The 12,101-nt window shown below is 36.4% G+C and overlaps 1 protein-coding gene across 1 annotated transcript in view; it reads left to right on the top strand.

Moving 5' to 3' along the window:
* Window positions 1–10,257, top strand: part of LOC137976046 (ADP-ribosylation factor-related protein 1-like) — an 11,267-nt gene extending 1,010 nt beyond the window's left edge. Inside the window, exons 3-7 of the mRNA XM_068823311.1 lie at window positions 3,367–3,449; window positions 4,603–4,684; window positions 5,709–5,779; window positions 7,701–7,801; window positions 8,924–10,257. Coding sequence (XP_068679412.1) covers window positions 3,367–3,449; window positions 4,603–4,684; window positions 5,709–5,779; window positions 7,701–7,801; window positions 8,924–9,011 — 425 coding nt within the window. The 3' untranslated portion in view covers window positions 9,012–10,257. The remainder of the gene's footprint in view (window positions 1–3,366; window positions 3,450–4,602; window positions 4,685–5,708; window positions 5,780–7,700; window positions 7,802–8,923) is intronic.
* Window positions 10,258–12,101: the final 1,844 nt, after the last annotated feature.

Raw genomic sequence — 12,101 nt, 5'->3', positions numbered from 1 at the left:
CCCAAATGGTTTTTGGGACTTTTGAGAAATGCACGCCTGGTGAATTAAATATGATAAGTATAGGAAAATTAATAGGAATGTGCACTTCGTAAAAAACCTGAACATTCTCCCTGAATATCCCCCTCAATCATCACCCCCAAAGCATCAGGCATTGAAATACATGTAGCCAATGTCACGCTATTTAAGGAAAGCCTTAAAAAAAATTGTGCCAAAGATAGATTTTGCTGTTGGTTTGTCACCAGCAAGAACCACTTTTGGACTGCAGGTTTTTTTTCTTTTTTTGCATTTGCACCTAAGGATATAAGACAGTATGAAATTGAAAAAAGAAGTCCATCTCTTAAGTTTAGAATAGGTTTGGTTTGGAATGTAGGGAAAGTGTTTTAGGCGATTCAACATAAACAAAGTTAAGGGGATAATAAATAATAATAATAAAAATAATAATAATAATAATAATAATAATAATAATAATAATAATAATAATAATAATAATAATAATACAACTTTATTTCACTAAGCTAGCCACAGACAACAAAAGCTGGTTTCCAGGTGGGGCATAGGTAAACACTTTACAATAAAGTACATATGTATTTAAAATAAAATGTATATTACATGGAATCAGTGCAATCCAGTAGAAGGCATGGAAGGCGAGGAGGCAAGTTTGTGTTTGAAATCCGAAAGCGATTGTGTGGTCTTTGCCTCATAGGAAAGATTGTTCCAGAGCATTGCACCACTATACTTAAATGTTATTCAAGAACAACAACAACAGAGACAAAAGTGACTCAATAACAACAACTCAAAGAGGCAGGTACAAAAGCCAGACCGGATCAACGTAGATCCCTCACTTGTAAGCTCGCCGCTTTTAAGCCAAAAGTATTTGTTGTTTCCACTGATTTCAACAAGGTTAGCTTGAAGATTAGGGCTACTGTAGGGTAATTTGTCAAAGCCTTATCATTTTTTTGGTGTCGATCTGAGGTGAGTGATCTGAGTTGATCTGGTCCATATTTTGTACCTGCCTCAACTCAAAGGTCAATTTCAGTTGCATAATATGTCAATGTCAAGTGCACGGTTTGGAGTGAACAGATAATTTTTAGCCCATTCTTTCAAAATTCCTTTGGTATAATTTGGGTTGTAGGAATGATTCAAATGCTTCATGTGAGCTAGGTATACTGAATTTAGTCTTATTAATCAGTAACAAAAAAATAAGAGTAGGCCACTTTAAAGGGCATGTAAACACCCCAAAAGATAAATTTTCCATGTAGGCTGTCATTTAGTTTATATGTGCAGTATTCCAAACCCATAGTTCATTTTGTTGTGAGAGAACTTGGTCATGCAAAGATATCTTGTTTAAACCTTTCATCCCTGAAGTCAGGACCCCATTGACGAGTCGTGTACAAAACACTAACTTATCCCTGGTCCATTGACTACCCTGATGAACCACCCTAAAATGGACTAACTCTTAAAAATACCATTTAGAATGGAGTACTATTGAAAGAAGTGAATTGATTATATACTTACATTTGCACATACCTTGTTTAGAGTACTTTTGTCTGTACAGCCACATGCAACTAAATCCAGGAATTGTACCGGTTTCACTTCACTTACATGAAGTAATCACAACAATAAGGCGATCACGTAATGTACACATTGCCAGAAGTGATAAGTATTTTGTCGCAATATGCCTCTGAATCAAAAAGTGTCATTTCAGAAACCAGAACATCATTTTAAAAGGTTATCCTAAGCAAGAAGTAAGTAATTTTGAGAGTGGAAAACAAGTTAACAACCAAAGTTATAGACAAGTTTCGTGGAGTACTAATGAGGTAAACGCAAGAGATTCAGAAGCTCACCTTTATCATTTTTCACATGAATATCGTTATCATCCAGTTGTCATGTTTTACCATAAAAACCACCCAGATGCCTTTGCTAGACTCTAAAGAAGCTCTCTATGTATTTTTTCTTTGATTTAGACTAAAATTTCTTTTTTTTGTTCCTCCACTGTGGACACCATTTTTGTCTCTCTGGAAGGCAATCTTTGGCATATCACAGAATGTTGTCAGAATCAACAGAACAGACTGACAGATTTTTCCTGGAATAGAGCACAAAGGGAGACTGTCAAGATTAGTGCTCCTGCTTGCTCGGTAGCTCCCAGCAATAACTCTAGCAAAGTGGAGTGCTGCTTGCAGGGACACTGAAAAATGCAGACTGCAGACTGTGCAGACTGTCTGTAAAATGAAAATTCGGTTAACCTCAATATCAATCTGGTTAGCTTAAGTCTGTAGTCTGCATTTTGGCATGACCGCTGTGTGCATGTGTTTTCAAATGGCAGGGCACGTCATTGGCATTAGGAGGCATGAGTGCACTTGCTCCTGAATTATGTGTTTCAAAGCAAGTGAACATTATAACACAAGCTTTCCATCCTGGAAAGTCTGGTTTCTGTTTCTTGCGCCAAAAAAGATGACAAGTACTAAGAAAAGCATTAAGAATTACCAGCTTTTCACTGATTTCAGGCTGCTTGTTTCATCAAACTCTGTGAGGGACAACACATGTTGAACTTTCTGGTATTTCAGTGACACCGCTGTCTTAGAAAATGCAATGGTTCCTGCTAGTTTCATCACAGAATTTTGTCAGAACTTTTACTATCTACATAACTTGACATTAGTAATTTACATCAGGATTAATTAACATTGCACAATGTTTGTAATCACTACTGATTCCACGAAACTCACCAATGTTTCAACCCAAAATGAAATATTTACAGAAGATACTGTTTTTCTCTTTAATTATCTCAAATTGGCCAGAATAAAAGGCATGGTTTTCATTAAAACCCTTTTTGATTACAATGCAAAAAGCTTGTTTTGGGGGAATTACATGCCCTTTAACCTTTTTCAACCCTGGACTGGCTCCCATTGATGAGTAAACTCATCTTGTGTTAGAATAAAATCTAAAACGTCAGTTTTAGGAGGGAATAGGATAAAAGGGACCCTTGACCCCATTGACAAGTAAAATCATCTTCTGTGAGACAGTAAATTGAAGTTGAAATCTTAAGTGACACTCTCAGCAGGGAAAGGGTTAACTCTTTAGGTGAAGAAGATGCTGATGCTGACTACAGTCACAGGAAAAAATAACAGATTCCTATTTTTGGCTATTTTAGGGTATTTAAAGAATACCAACAAAAATCTCGAATTTGGAAGAGTGAGACAAGTCCCAATCAGGGAACTTGGTTGGGAATTCCCTGGTTGGGAGTTGTCTCACTTCGCCAAATTATGGATTTTTATTGGTATTCTTTAAATACCCTAAAATATCCAAAAATGGGAATCTGTTATTTTTTCCTGTGAGTACTAATGGTGATTGTCAAAACTTTTTGTGCAGTTGGAAAAATTACCATGAGCCATGTAAAGTTAATATTTTGGGATCTAGGAGGACAGCAAGAACTTCAATCATTGTGGGATAAGGTAATGTAAGATGTGTTAAAATGTTCATTCTTTATATAGAGCTTTGATGTTTTTTTTTAAATAATAGATTTTAATTACCTTGTTTACAAGAAAAATTAAAATCACGGTTAATTGAGGTTCGATGTATCAAACATCATTCTCAAGATTGAGGTCATTTATGCTAATGTCAAAGTTGTTAAGAGAGAGTTGAAGATTTTGAATATCTAATGTGCGCATTCCATATTGCTTGATGTTATGTAATATTTTAGTTAAGCATCAGTGAATAACTTCGCACGGATCAAGTCTGACTGTAAAATCGCGAATTTCGTGATTTTACAATCGCGAAATTCGCAAAATTAAAATGTTGTGAAAATTTCATGTCATGAGGTAGTCAATGTTGAATTTTATATATGTGCGTGTTAATTAACAATTATTCGCCAAAGGCGAAGTGATTATCGGTGAATATTCGTCGAGGTGAATATTCACTGATAATCACTGAGCCTGAGGCAAATAATTGTTTTAGTATAAATACACAGGTGATTATTTCAAAAAAGAGAAGAAAAAAAATTTCAGCGCGAAATCATCTTCTCTTACAGTGGCCAAACGACTACTGGCAGCCATTTTGTCCGTCTAGATGATTATCGGCTGATAATCTGAGATAGCGAGCCAATGAGAGCATGCGATTTTGTATAATCACCCGTGTATTTATACTAATATCATGTAATCCCTAGTTTGTATTATTTTTAACACCCTTTTGATAACCATTTTGTATGAATAGACCTTCCTACTAAAACTTGAGTTGAGGAATGTAAAAAAAGTAAATGAATAAATGTTAAGAGATCTATTCTCAGTGACTGTTTTGTCTGTCTTTGGGCATCATAATTTCTGAAAAAACACAATGAACAGACCAAATTTGGGATAGTCTAAAGTCCTTAAAATCATTTCCAATTTTTTTCCAGACAGAAGATCTAAATGACATTTTTGAAATTTGTTGTTTTGAACCTATTTCTAGTTATTATATTTGACACTCTTTAAATCTATAGTATGTTACAGGTGTATATCTTTTTCTTCAGGAAACTGAAATTAGATAAATGACACATTTAGCTCACCAACATACATGTAGCTTGTGGATTGTCACAAGAGGCCACAATAAGATACTTGTTCAATTTTTCAGTATTATGAAGAATGTCATGGTATCATATATGTCATTGACTCTTCTGATGAGAAAAGATTAGAGGAATCTCACAAGGCATTTGGTAAGCAAAAATGTCGCTGTAACTGGTATAGCAATGAAATAAATTCCTGAGTTCATCAGGGTTGGCATTTATATCCGATTTATAAAAACAATATTTTTTGGCTCCACTGGCATGGTGGCTCTTTATGAAACCTTTACAATCAATTTTATTGAATTAAAATTGGTCACTTATGCTTACTTAAGCTGCTTTAACTTGGAAGTTAATGCACTTTTGCAACATGACAACACCTTTTGTTGTTTGTAATTGAGTTGTAGTTGTTTGGTAGGAGTTGTGTATGTGTGCCATCACAGTTACAATAATAATAGTTATTATTATTCATTCAAAATATTTCCCCGTTTCTGATTGGTTAAAACCACACGCATAATTCACCATAACCAGCTGCTGTTCACCAAATTTGGAAAGAAACTTTGTCATATTGAATCAAAGACGTCAAAAGTGCAGCCCACTGCTGATTATTGAACCGGTGATGTCAAAATGACGTCAAAAGTGCAGCCTGCTGCAAATTATTGAACCGTTGACCAAAAAAAGCTGGGGATGAGATTGTGTTATTTTTGTTGAGCAGAAAAATGGCTGCAAGTAGGTTTAGAAGTTTGAGCGAAGAAAATATTTTGAATGAATAATAAAGCTATTATTGAATTCGGCTTTCATAGAATATGAAGAATTCTGCAGATCTCGGAGGATGTTATCCACCTCAGCCTTCGGCCTTGGTGGATAACACCCTCCTCGACCTGCAGAATTCTTCATATCCTACTTAGCCTCATTCGTTAATTGCTAATTATTATCGCAACTGTTTTTTTTTTATTAGTAACATTTTCCAAATATGAATAAGTAAACAATGCTGGAAAATGCAACAACAATTAAATTAATTAAAATTATGATGGCATGAGTTATTCTGAAACACATGAAAGCAAGGCTTCCCATTTTGAATCAGTTTTAAGAAAAGCCAACAGTTGTGAATTTGAATATTACCGGAATCACAAATTTTTATTTAATCATATCTAGCATTGGTTTTTTCTATTTATAGAAAGTGTAATGCATGATTCTCACATGGAAGGAATTCCCTTGCTTATTCTTTCTAACAAACAAGATCTACAGGTTGGTTTTTTCCTCTTTTTTTTTCTGTGAGATTTATTGATCTCATGTTGCAGAATTGCCCCTGTTAAAATAAATTACTGGTTCCATCCACCAAGACTTGCCACCTTGTTAAAAAGCTATCATAGACAGAAGGTCCTGGATCATTTACCAGTCAAAGTCCAAGCCAAACACTGAGGGACACAAAAACTGTAATTACGACCACAGCATTTTTATTGAATAATATTGAGAATGATAGTGACAGGGATAGTGATAATGAGATTGATAATTATTGGGATGATGGGTGACAATTATTGTTGACAAGGAGAATACAAATAGAATCTAACAATATGACCCCGAAATTTTGAAAAAAGTAACCCAAAACCCTCAATTTGGCTAACACTAGGCCTAAAGTTGGTTTTTTTAGTTACCACAAGCGAAGTTTACTGCCTTTACTGCCTTTTTGGTGATCATGGTATTTTTAAACTATTTTTAATTATGACAAACACATTTATGCTAATTTACTTGTACATTTTAACTCGCACTTGAAAATGACCTCCGGAAGGTCAAAACGTCGGGACCTTTTATCGTTAGTTTTAATCATAAAAATGATTAAACAGAGTTCGAAAACCAACCACTTATGATTGCTTCAATCTTGTCCATTTGCATGGCTTTTATTATATACTCAACAAAATATTGCATTTCTGATTGGTCAATGATGAATGCATAGATACTATAGGTTATAGAGTGCAATACGGAAGTTGCTATGGAAACAAAGTGATGGAGTGATTTGATTGAGTATATAATAAGCGAAAAAATCTTTTGAACTTGCTTGTGCATTTTGTGATTTATGGTCACCCGTGATGTTTTGAAAGCTCTCAAATTGCAAGTGCAATATTGAGAACTTTCAAAACATTACAAGCTCTGACTGTGAACAGTAACCCTCAACTCTTTATCTGATGCTTGTCACGCATACCTCCTATGATTACTCGTGGATTTTATATCTAGGATACATGTCTATGGGAATAATACAGAAAAGAAGCGCCATCGAAAATGTTGCCTTTGTAATGGCACCTTTACATGGTTTATCTCTCTAGTCTTCTCAGAAAACGATAATAAACTGTAGGGCATGTCTCACAACCCCACCCTGTTCGTAATCCTGTGGGAAGTGAAAAATGCACACACTGTTTGGAAAGAGTAGGGCATGGAGTTTTCATATCTGAACTGTCACAAACATGCAATACAATATTATTATTATTATTATTATTATTATTATTATTATTATTATTATTATTATTATTATTATTATTATTATTATTATTATTATTATTATTATTATTATTATACATATTCATGACAGTTCAAATTTCAAACATAATGGTATATGGTCACAGCCACTGAAGGACTTTTGTTATCAAAATACCTTCTGGGTTAGCCCTTGCTGTGAAGACCTGACACAAAGAACCATGATTTCCATTTCACACCCCCCTCCCCCCTCCCCCCTCAAAATAAGTGAGGTTGAGGTTCACAAATACGCAAGGGTAACATTAAAAGATGTTTGTAGTGTTGCGAAGATATGAGTTTGTGCCATTGCTTTTGACTTTGTGAGTCCCTTGATACACATCATTGGGTAACTTGTGAACAACAGGATATTCTTAAAGCTAAAAGTTGTATTACAAACTGTAGGACCAGCTGTGCGCTGTGTTTGTGTTGGTATCACAAGGACCCCTATAAGATCATGTAAGATGTTGAAGAATGACTTTTTGTTCACATGTTGACTTGCTCAATATGCAAACCTTGGTAACAACAATAACCCCAGGAAATAAATTACATACGAATATAATTGCAACTAATTTGCCATTCTTTTATCATTGTTTCCATTCCACTGTACAATGTTGTCATAATATCCTGGCACTTTCTTTCTGTTTTCTAACTTCTTTTTAAGACCTCTATCGATGTGGAAGCTATTAAAAGTGTGTTTGATGACAATTCATCAGGCATTGGCCAGAGAGAGTATTATATTCAACCAACCTCTGCTCTGAATGGGTAAGTTATAAAGAAACAGAAAACGGAAGAAAAGATTGTTAGATGTGATTTAAATTTTGTAAATTTCCAGGTCAATAGTGATACTCACTGCTTACAAACGTTGACCTCAACTTTTTTCATTTTCATATTTCCACCCAAAACAAAGGAATCGTTTCTCTTTCTACAGCCAAAAAAAACCTGTGGTTTGGTACCTTGATGACAGTAGGGACTTTAAGATCTACGATGGCGTCGGTCGACGAAAATGTTACCTCAAAATATAACTTGGCTGTATCATGAGTCTTTCGCGGTAATTCATTCTCGTTCGCGTCCTACAATATGGGCAAAATATCCTAAAGTAAAAATAAATTGGTACGAGCGGTTTCAGAGTGAAAACAGAGAATGAAGGATTCTCTGTTGCATGCTTACGATGTCGTCAAGCCTCAAATTTGGTGATTTCACGTCGTCGTTATGCAGAGTACCTCAAAAATATGCGCTAAATTCCGTACTGCACGTGCAGCACGATTATTTATGCTCTTTTAACCAATGATATTAGGGAGCTTACGAGACGAGGACGGCGACGGCAACGAGGACTTCATTTTAAAATACGAGTTCGCGTTATTCATATCACTAGGAAACTATTTCATGTCGTTTCGCGTTAAAATTGTGTAGTAAATGTCGAGGAATTAAACTGCTTTGAGTGAGTTGGAAGCGTAGAGAGAGAACTGAAAATTCATCGTCATGTGCTAACGTCCTCCACAGAACCTTGAATTTGGTCATTTCACGTCGTCATTTAGGAGATGACGGCAAAGAAATATACGAATGTGTAAAACGCACGTGCAGAGCGTGCGAACCATTGTTTTTGCTCAGTAAACCTATTGTTTTGTAGCGTCGTTGTTGCCGTCGGCGTCGTCGTTTCGTAAGCTCCCTATTATTGTTTTGTGGCGTTGTCGTGGTCGTAGCCCGTCGCCGTTTCTTAAACTCCCGAATATGTGACGTAACGGTAAACATCGCTATTGTAAAGAATTAGCAACAGGGTACGGGTCTCATTTATAGAACATGTAACACAACATCTTATTTGTCGCTTGGAAACACAGTTGATTTTGACAATTCAATCAGCAAGTGTTTTCCATTGATCTTTCCCAGGGATGGAATAAGCACTGGAATTTCATGGCTTGTGCAGATGGTAAAGGGCAACTTGGATCGACCGCCTCGACAAAAGGACATCACATGATAGAATTATGTCACAGAGCTTCTTATGTCAACTATGGATGAGGAAAGATACAATGAGAGAACTAGTACTGTCATGTTATTTTTTCTTTGTTTAAATCAGTCGTTATACACTGTATATCAAGTTGCTGTGGAGCAACCTAGTTTTTTGCCTCCGTGATGAGGTCACATGATAGAAGACTAAAAAGGGCTTTTCAAAATGAGGATAACAAGCGATGATTTTGAGACTGTGACAAGGAGACATGCAATATCTTCATGCAAGAATGAAAAGGACCAAGCTCCCTGGTCACTGAACATAGTTTATTCTATGACACGCGGGAGACTTAAGCTGACCTTCAACAAATGGATAGTTTGTACGACGTTTAAAAAGATGGCTAAAGTTTTATATGGAGGGGAGGGAACAAGCGATACGATCGAAAATTTGTCACAAAAAGACTGACTATTTTCTGCAGTCAAGGAGGTTTCTGCCCTTGAGAAGAAATCAAGATTGTGCAACGATTGAAAACGTTACCTCAACACGACATTTAGTTTTCTGAAAATGAGGAAGAGAAAGAGAGATGGGGACCTAAGTTTAAAGTAATAGAAAATTGTCCTTGCTCTTTCGGTCGGAAATTTACGTGGAGCTCCCAAGGAGTTCTCCTGGAAAACTCGGTACATTACTTGAGTATGTAAACGGTATGTTAACTCCCGGCATGTGCAATCGATAAAACCGATAATCGATAACATTCGATAACAATCGATAAAAATTAGTAAATTGTATCGGAAATCGATTAAAATCGATAAAAGGACACGTTGTGAGTAATCGATAATTATCGATTTTTAAATTAATGTTATCGATTTTATCGAATTTCTAAAATGTATCAAATCTTCCATAAAAACACTCTTACGATTCAATGAATCAAGTAGGACGAATTTAAAGATTTATTTAACAAATCGATAATTGAATGAATACTGATAATCAAATAATATTAACACGATTCCCTGGCATGATTCAACGGGGAAACGCAACATAACATAACCGCTTTTTGTATTTACTCAGAAACTGTTCAAGCTAAATGTCGTAATGACATCCTACAAATACATGTACTACGAAGTACGAAGCTGCGTAGTTGTAATGCTAGACATTGTCTCCAGTAAATGTTTTGTCAGCAAAACCCTCGCCGCCGCAAAAATCATACTACAAATCAGAGCTAAAATCATTCTATAAATAAGTAAAACGAAGTAAAGGTTAGGTTAAAACATGGTTCCAGAACCAAAGAAACAAAAGAAAAAACAAAGAATGAAGTTAATGTGTTGACTGAATGAAATAAATCCTTGGTTGCTTAATGTTTCTGTTCATTGTTTTATATTAAATTAAAACGCTGTCCACATAGAAGCAGTTTTATTTTGTATGGTTTTTGATACTCCGTTAAAATCGATTAATCGATAAAATCGATATCGTTAAATACGCGGAAGACTGTGAGTATCGATTTCTATCGATTGATCGATAAAATCGATATCGATTAATTAAAAATTATCGATTGATATCGATTTATCGAACGGTTTTCCGATATCGGTTTTTATCGATTGCACATGCCGGGGTTAACTACTGGCAGTTATAAGTGAATTGAAGATCAAAAACGTTACCCAATGGTAAGTGAACTGTTTCACAGAATTTACGACTAAGGGTTGTCTGTTCCGATAAGTGACCCTGTTTTCACTTAAATAAGGGAAATAAAACTGAAGTTTTCAAACAACTTTCCCAATTTGAATTTATAGTCATAAAATAAAATCGTTTTTGAGCAAATGAGAGAGGCCGTCTTAAAGTAACAGCAGCCAAATAATCATCTGCAGAGTGTTGAATCCTTCCCCCGTCTGAATTGTGAAGGCAGACCGGTAGGCAGACCGTAGGAGAAGGGCTGCGGCTCGCTGACGCTGTAACGACTAACCTAACCTGAAAACCTTAACCTCTCAAGGGAAGAGCTTCACCTCGTTCCCAGTCCATTTCAAGCACGGTGGCGATTGATTATGTTGGTTATATGACATATCCCTCTTCACGGCAATGGACCCAAAACAACTAAGTCGTCATACAAGATAGCAACAAACCCTTTATTCGTCATGTTTTAAAGCAATTGAAACAATTTGATTAAAAATACCCTCTATATATATATGGGAGGAATAACTAAGGTGGTTGAAAGCTTAAGACTTCAAGACTTCAAAAACAAGTACTATAAAAAGAACCCTAATCAAGTTACTATAACCTCTTGTTCTGAAAATTCTCAAAACATTATTCAATTTGTCTATTTCCCTTTTCACTAATTTTCCCTTTGGAATGCGCTTGCCAAAGTAACAGCAGCCAAATAATCATCTGCAGAGTGTTGAATCCTTCCTCCGTCTGAATTGTGAAGGCAGGAAGCCTGATAAAGAGTTGCAAGGGAGACCGTAGGAGAAGAGCTGCGGCTCGCTGACGCTGTAACGCGCGGGCTCATCATAGCGTCCACGGTGTGGGTGGTCAGGGCAGCAGGTGCGGCTGAAGACGAAAGATGGCGGAACCACTCCGAGAGAGCTCTTGGTGGTAACAACTGATTGGAAAATGGCGCACAAGATGACTCCCAGGGTCTGAAGGGTACTTGGTGCTGTGGCGGGAAAACAGCAGGCAACGGCTGGAAAATGGTTGGTGAGGTGGCGTTTGATGGAGTATTCTCTGAAACCAGGAGGCCTGGGGCTGGTTTGTTCTTAATTTCGCGCTTTCGCCATCTTGCACGACGGTTTTGGAACCAAACCTGACAGCAGATAGGACAGGAGAACGCAAAAATAAACACGTGGCCTTTTTGATGACAACATTTTATAGCCCAGAATCTTTCTTTTGCAATCTTCACGAAAGCTAAATAGGAAACGGTAAAATTGTCTGACTTTGAAGCTCTCCGATAAGATGAAATATTCGTGGTAATGAGAAAAGGAGACGCGGTTTTATTGCAATAATTATCGGCAATCGAGCGGAAAAACGAACCAATTCTGACGCTCATTTCAGTTATTTCTGTGATAGATACTCATCGATCACAAACGCACACGCGCCAATGTCGTGTCATGCCTTTCATCACATGAGCCTCGCTTC

Source organism: Montipora foliosa, chromosome 11, assembly GCF_036669935.1.
Source record: "Montipora foliosa isolate CH-2021 chromosome 11, ASM3666993v2, whole genome shotgun sequence".
Taxonomy (NCBI): domain Eukaryota; kingdom Metazoa; phylum Cnidaria; class Anthozoa; order Scleractinia; family Acroporidae; genus Montipora; species Montipora foliosa.
The sequence above is the reverse complement of the archived record's forward strand: the minus strand, read 5'-3'. Positions and strand labels throughout refer to the sequence as shown.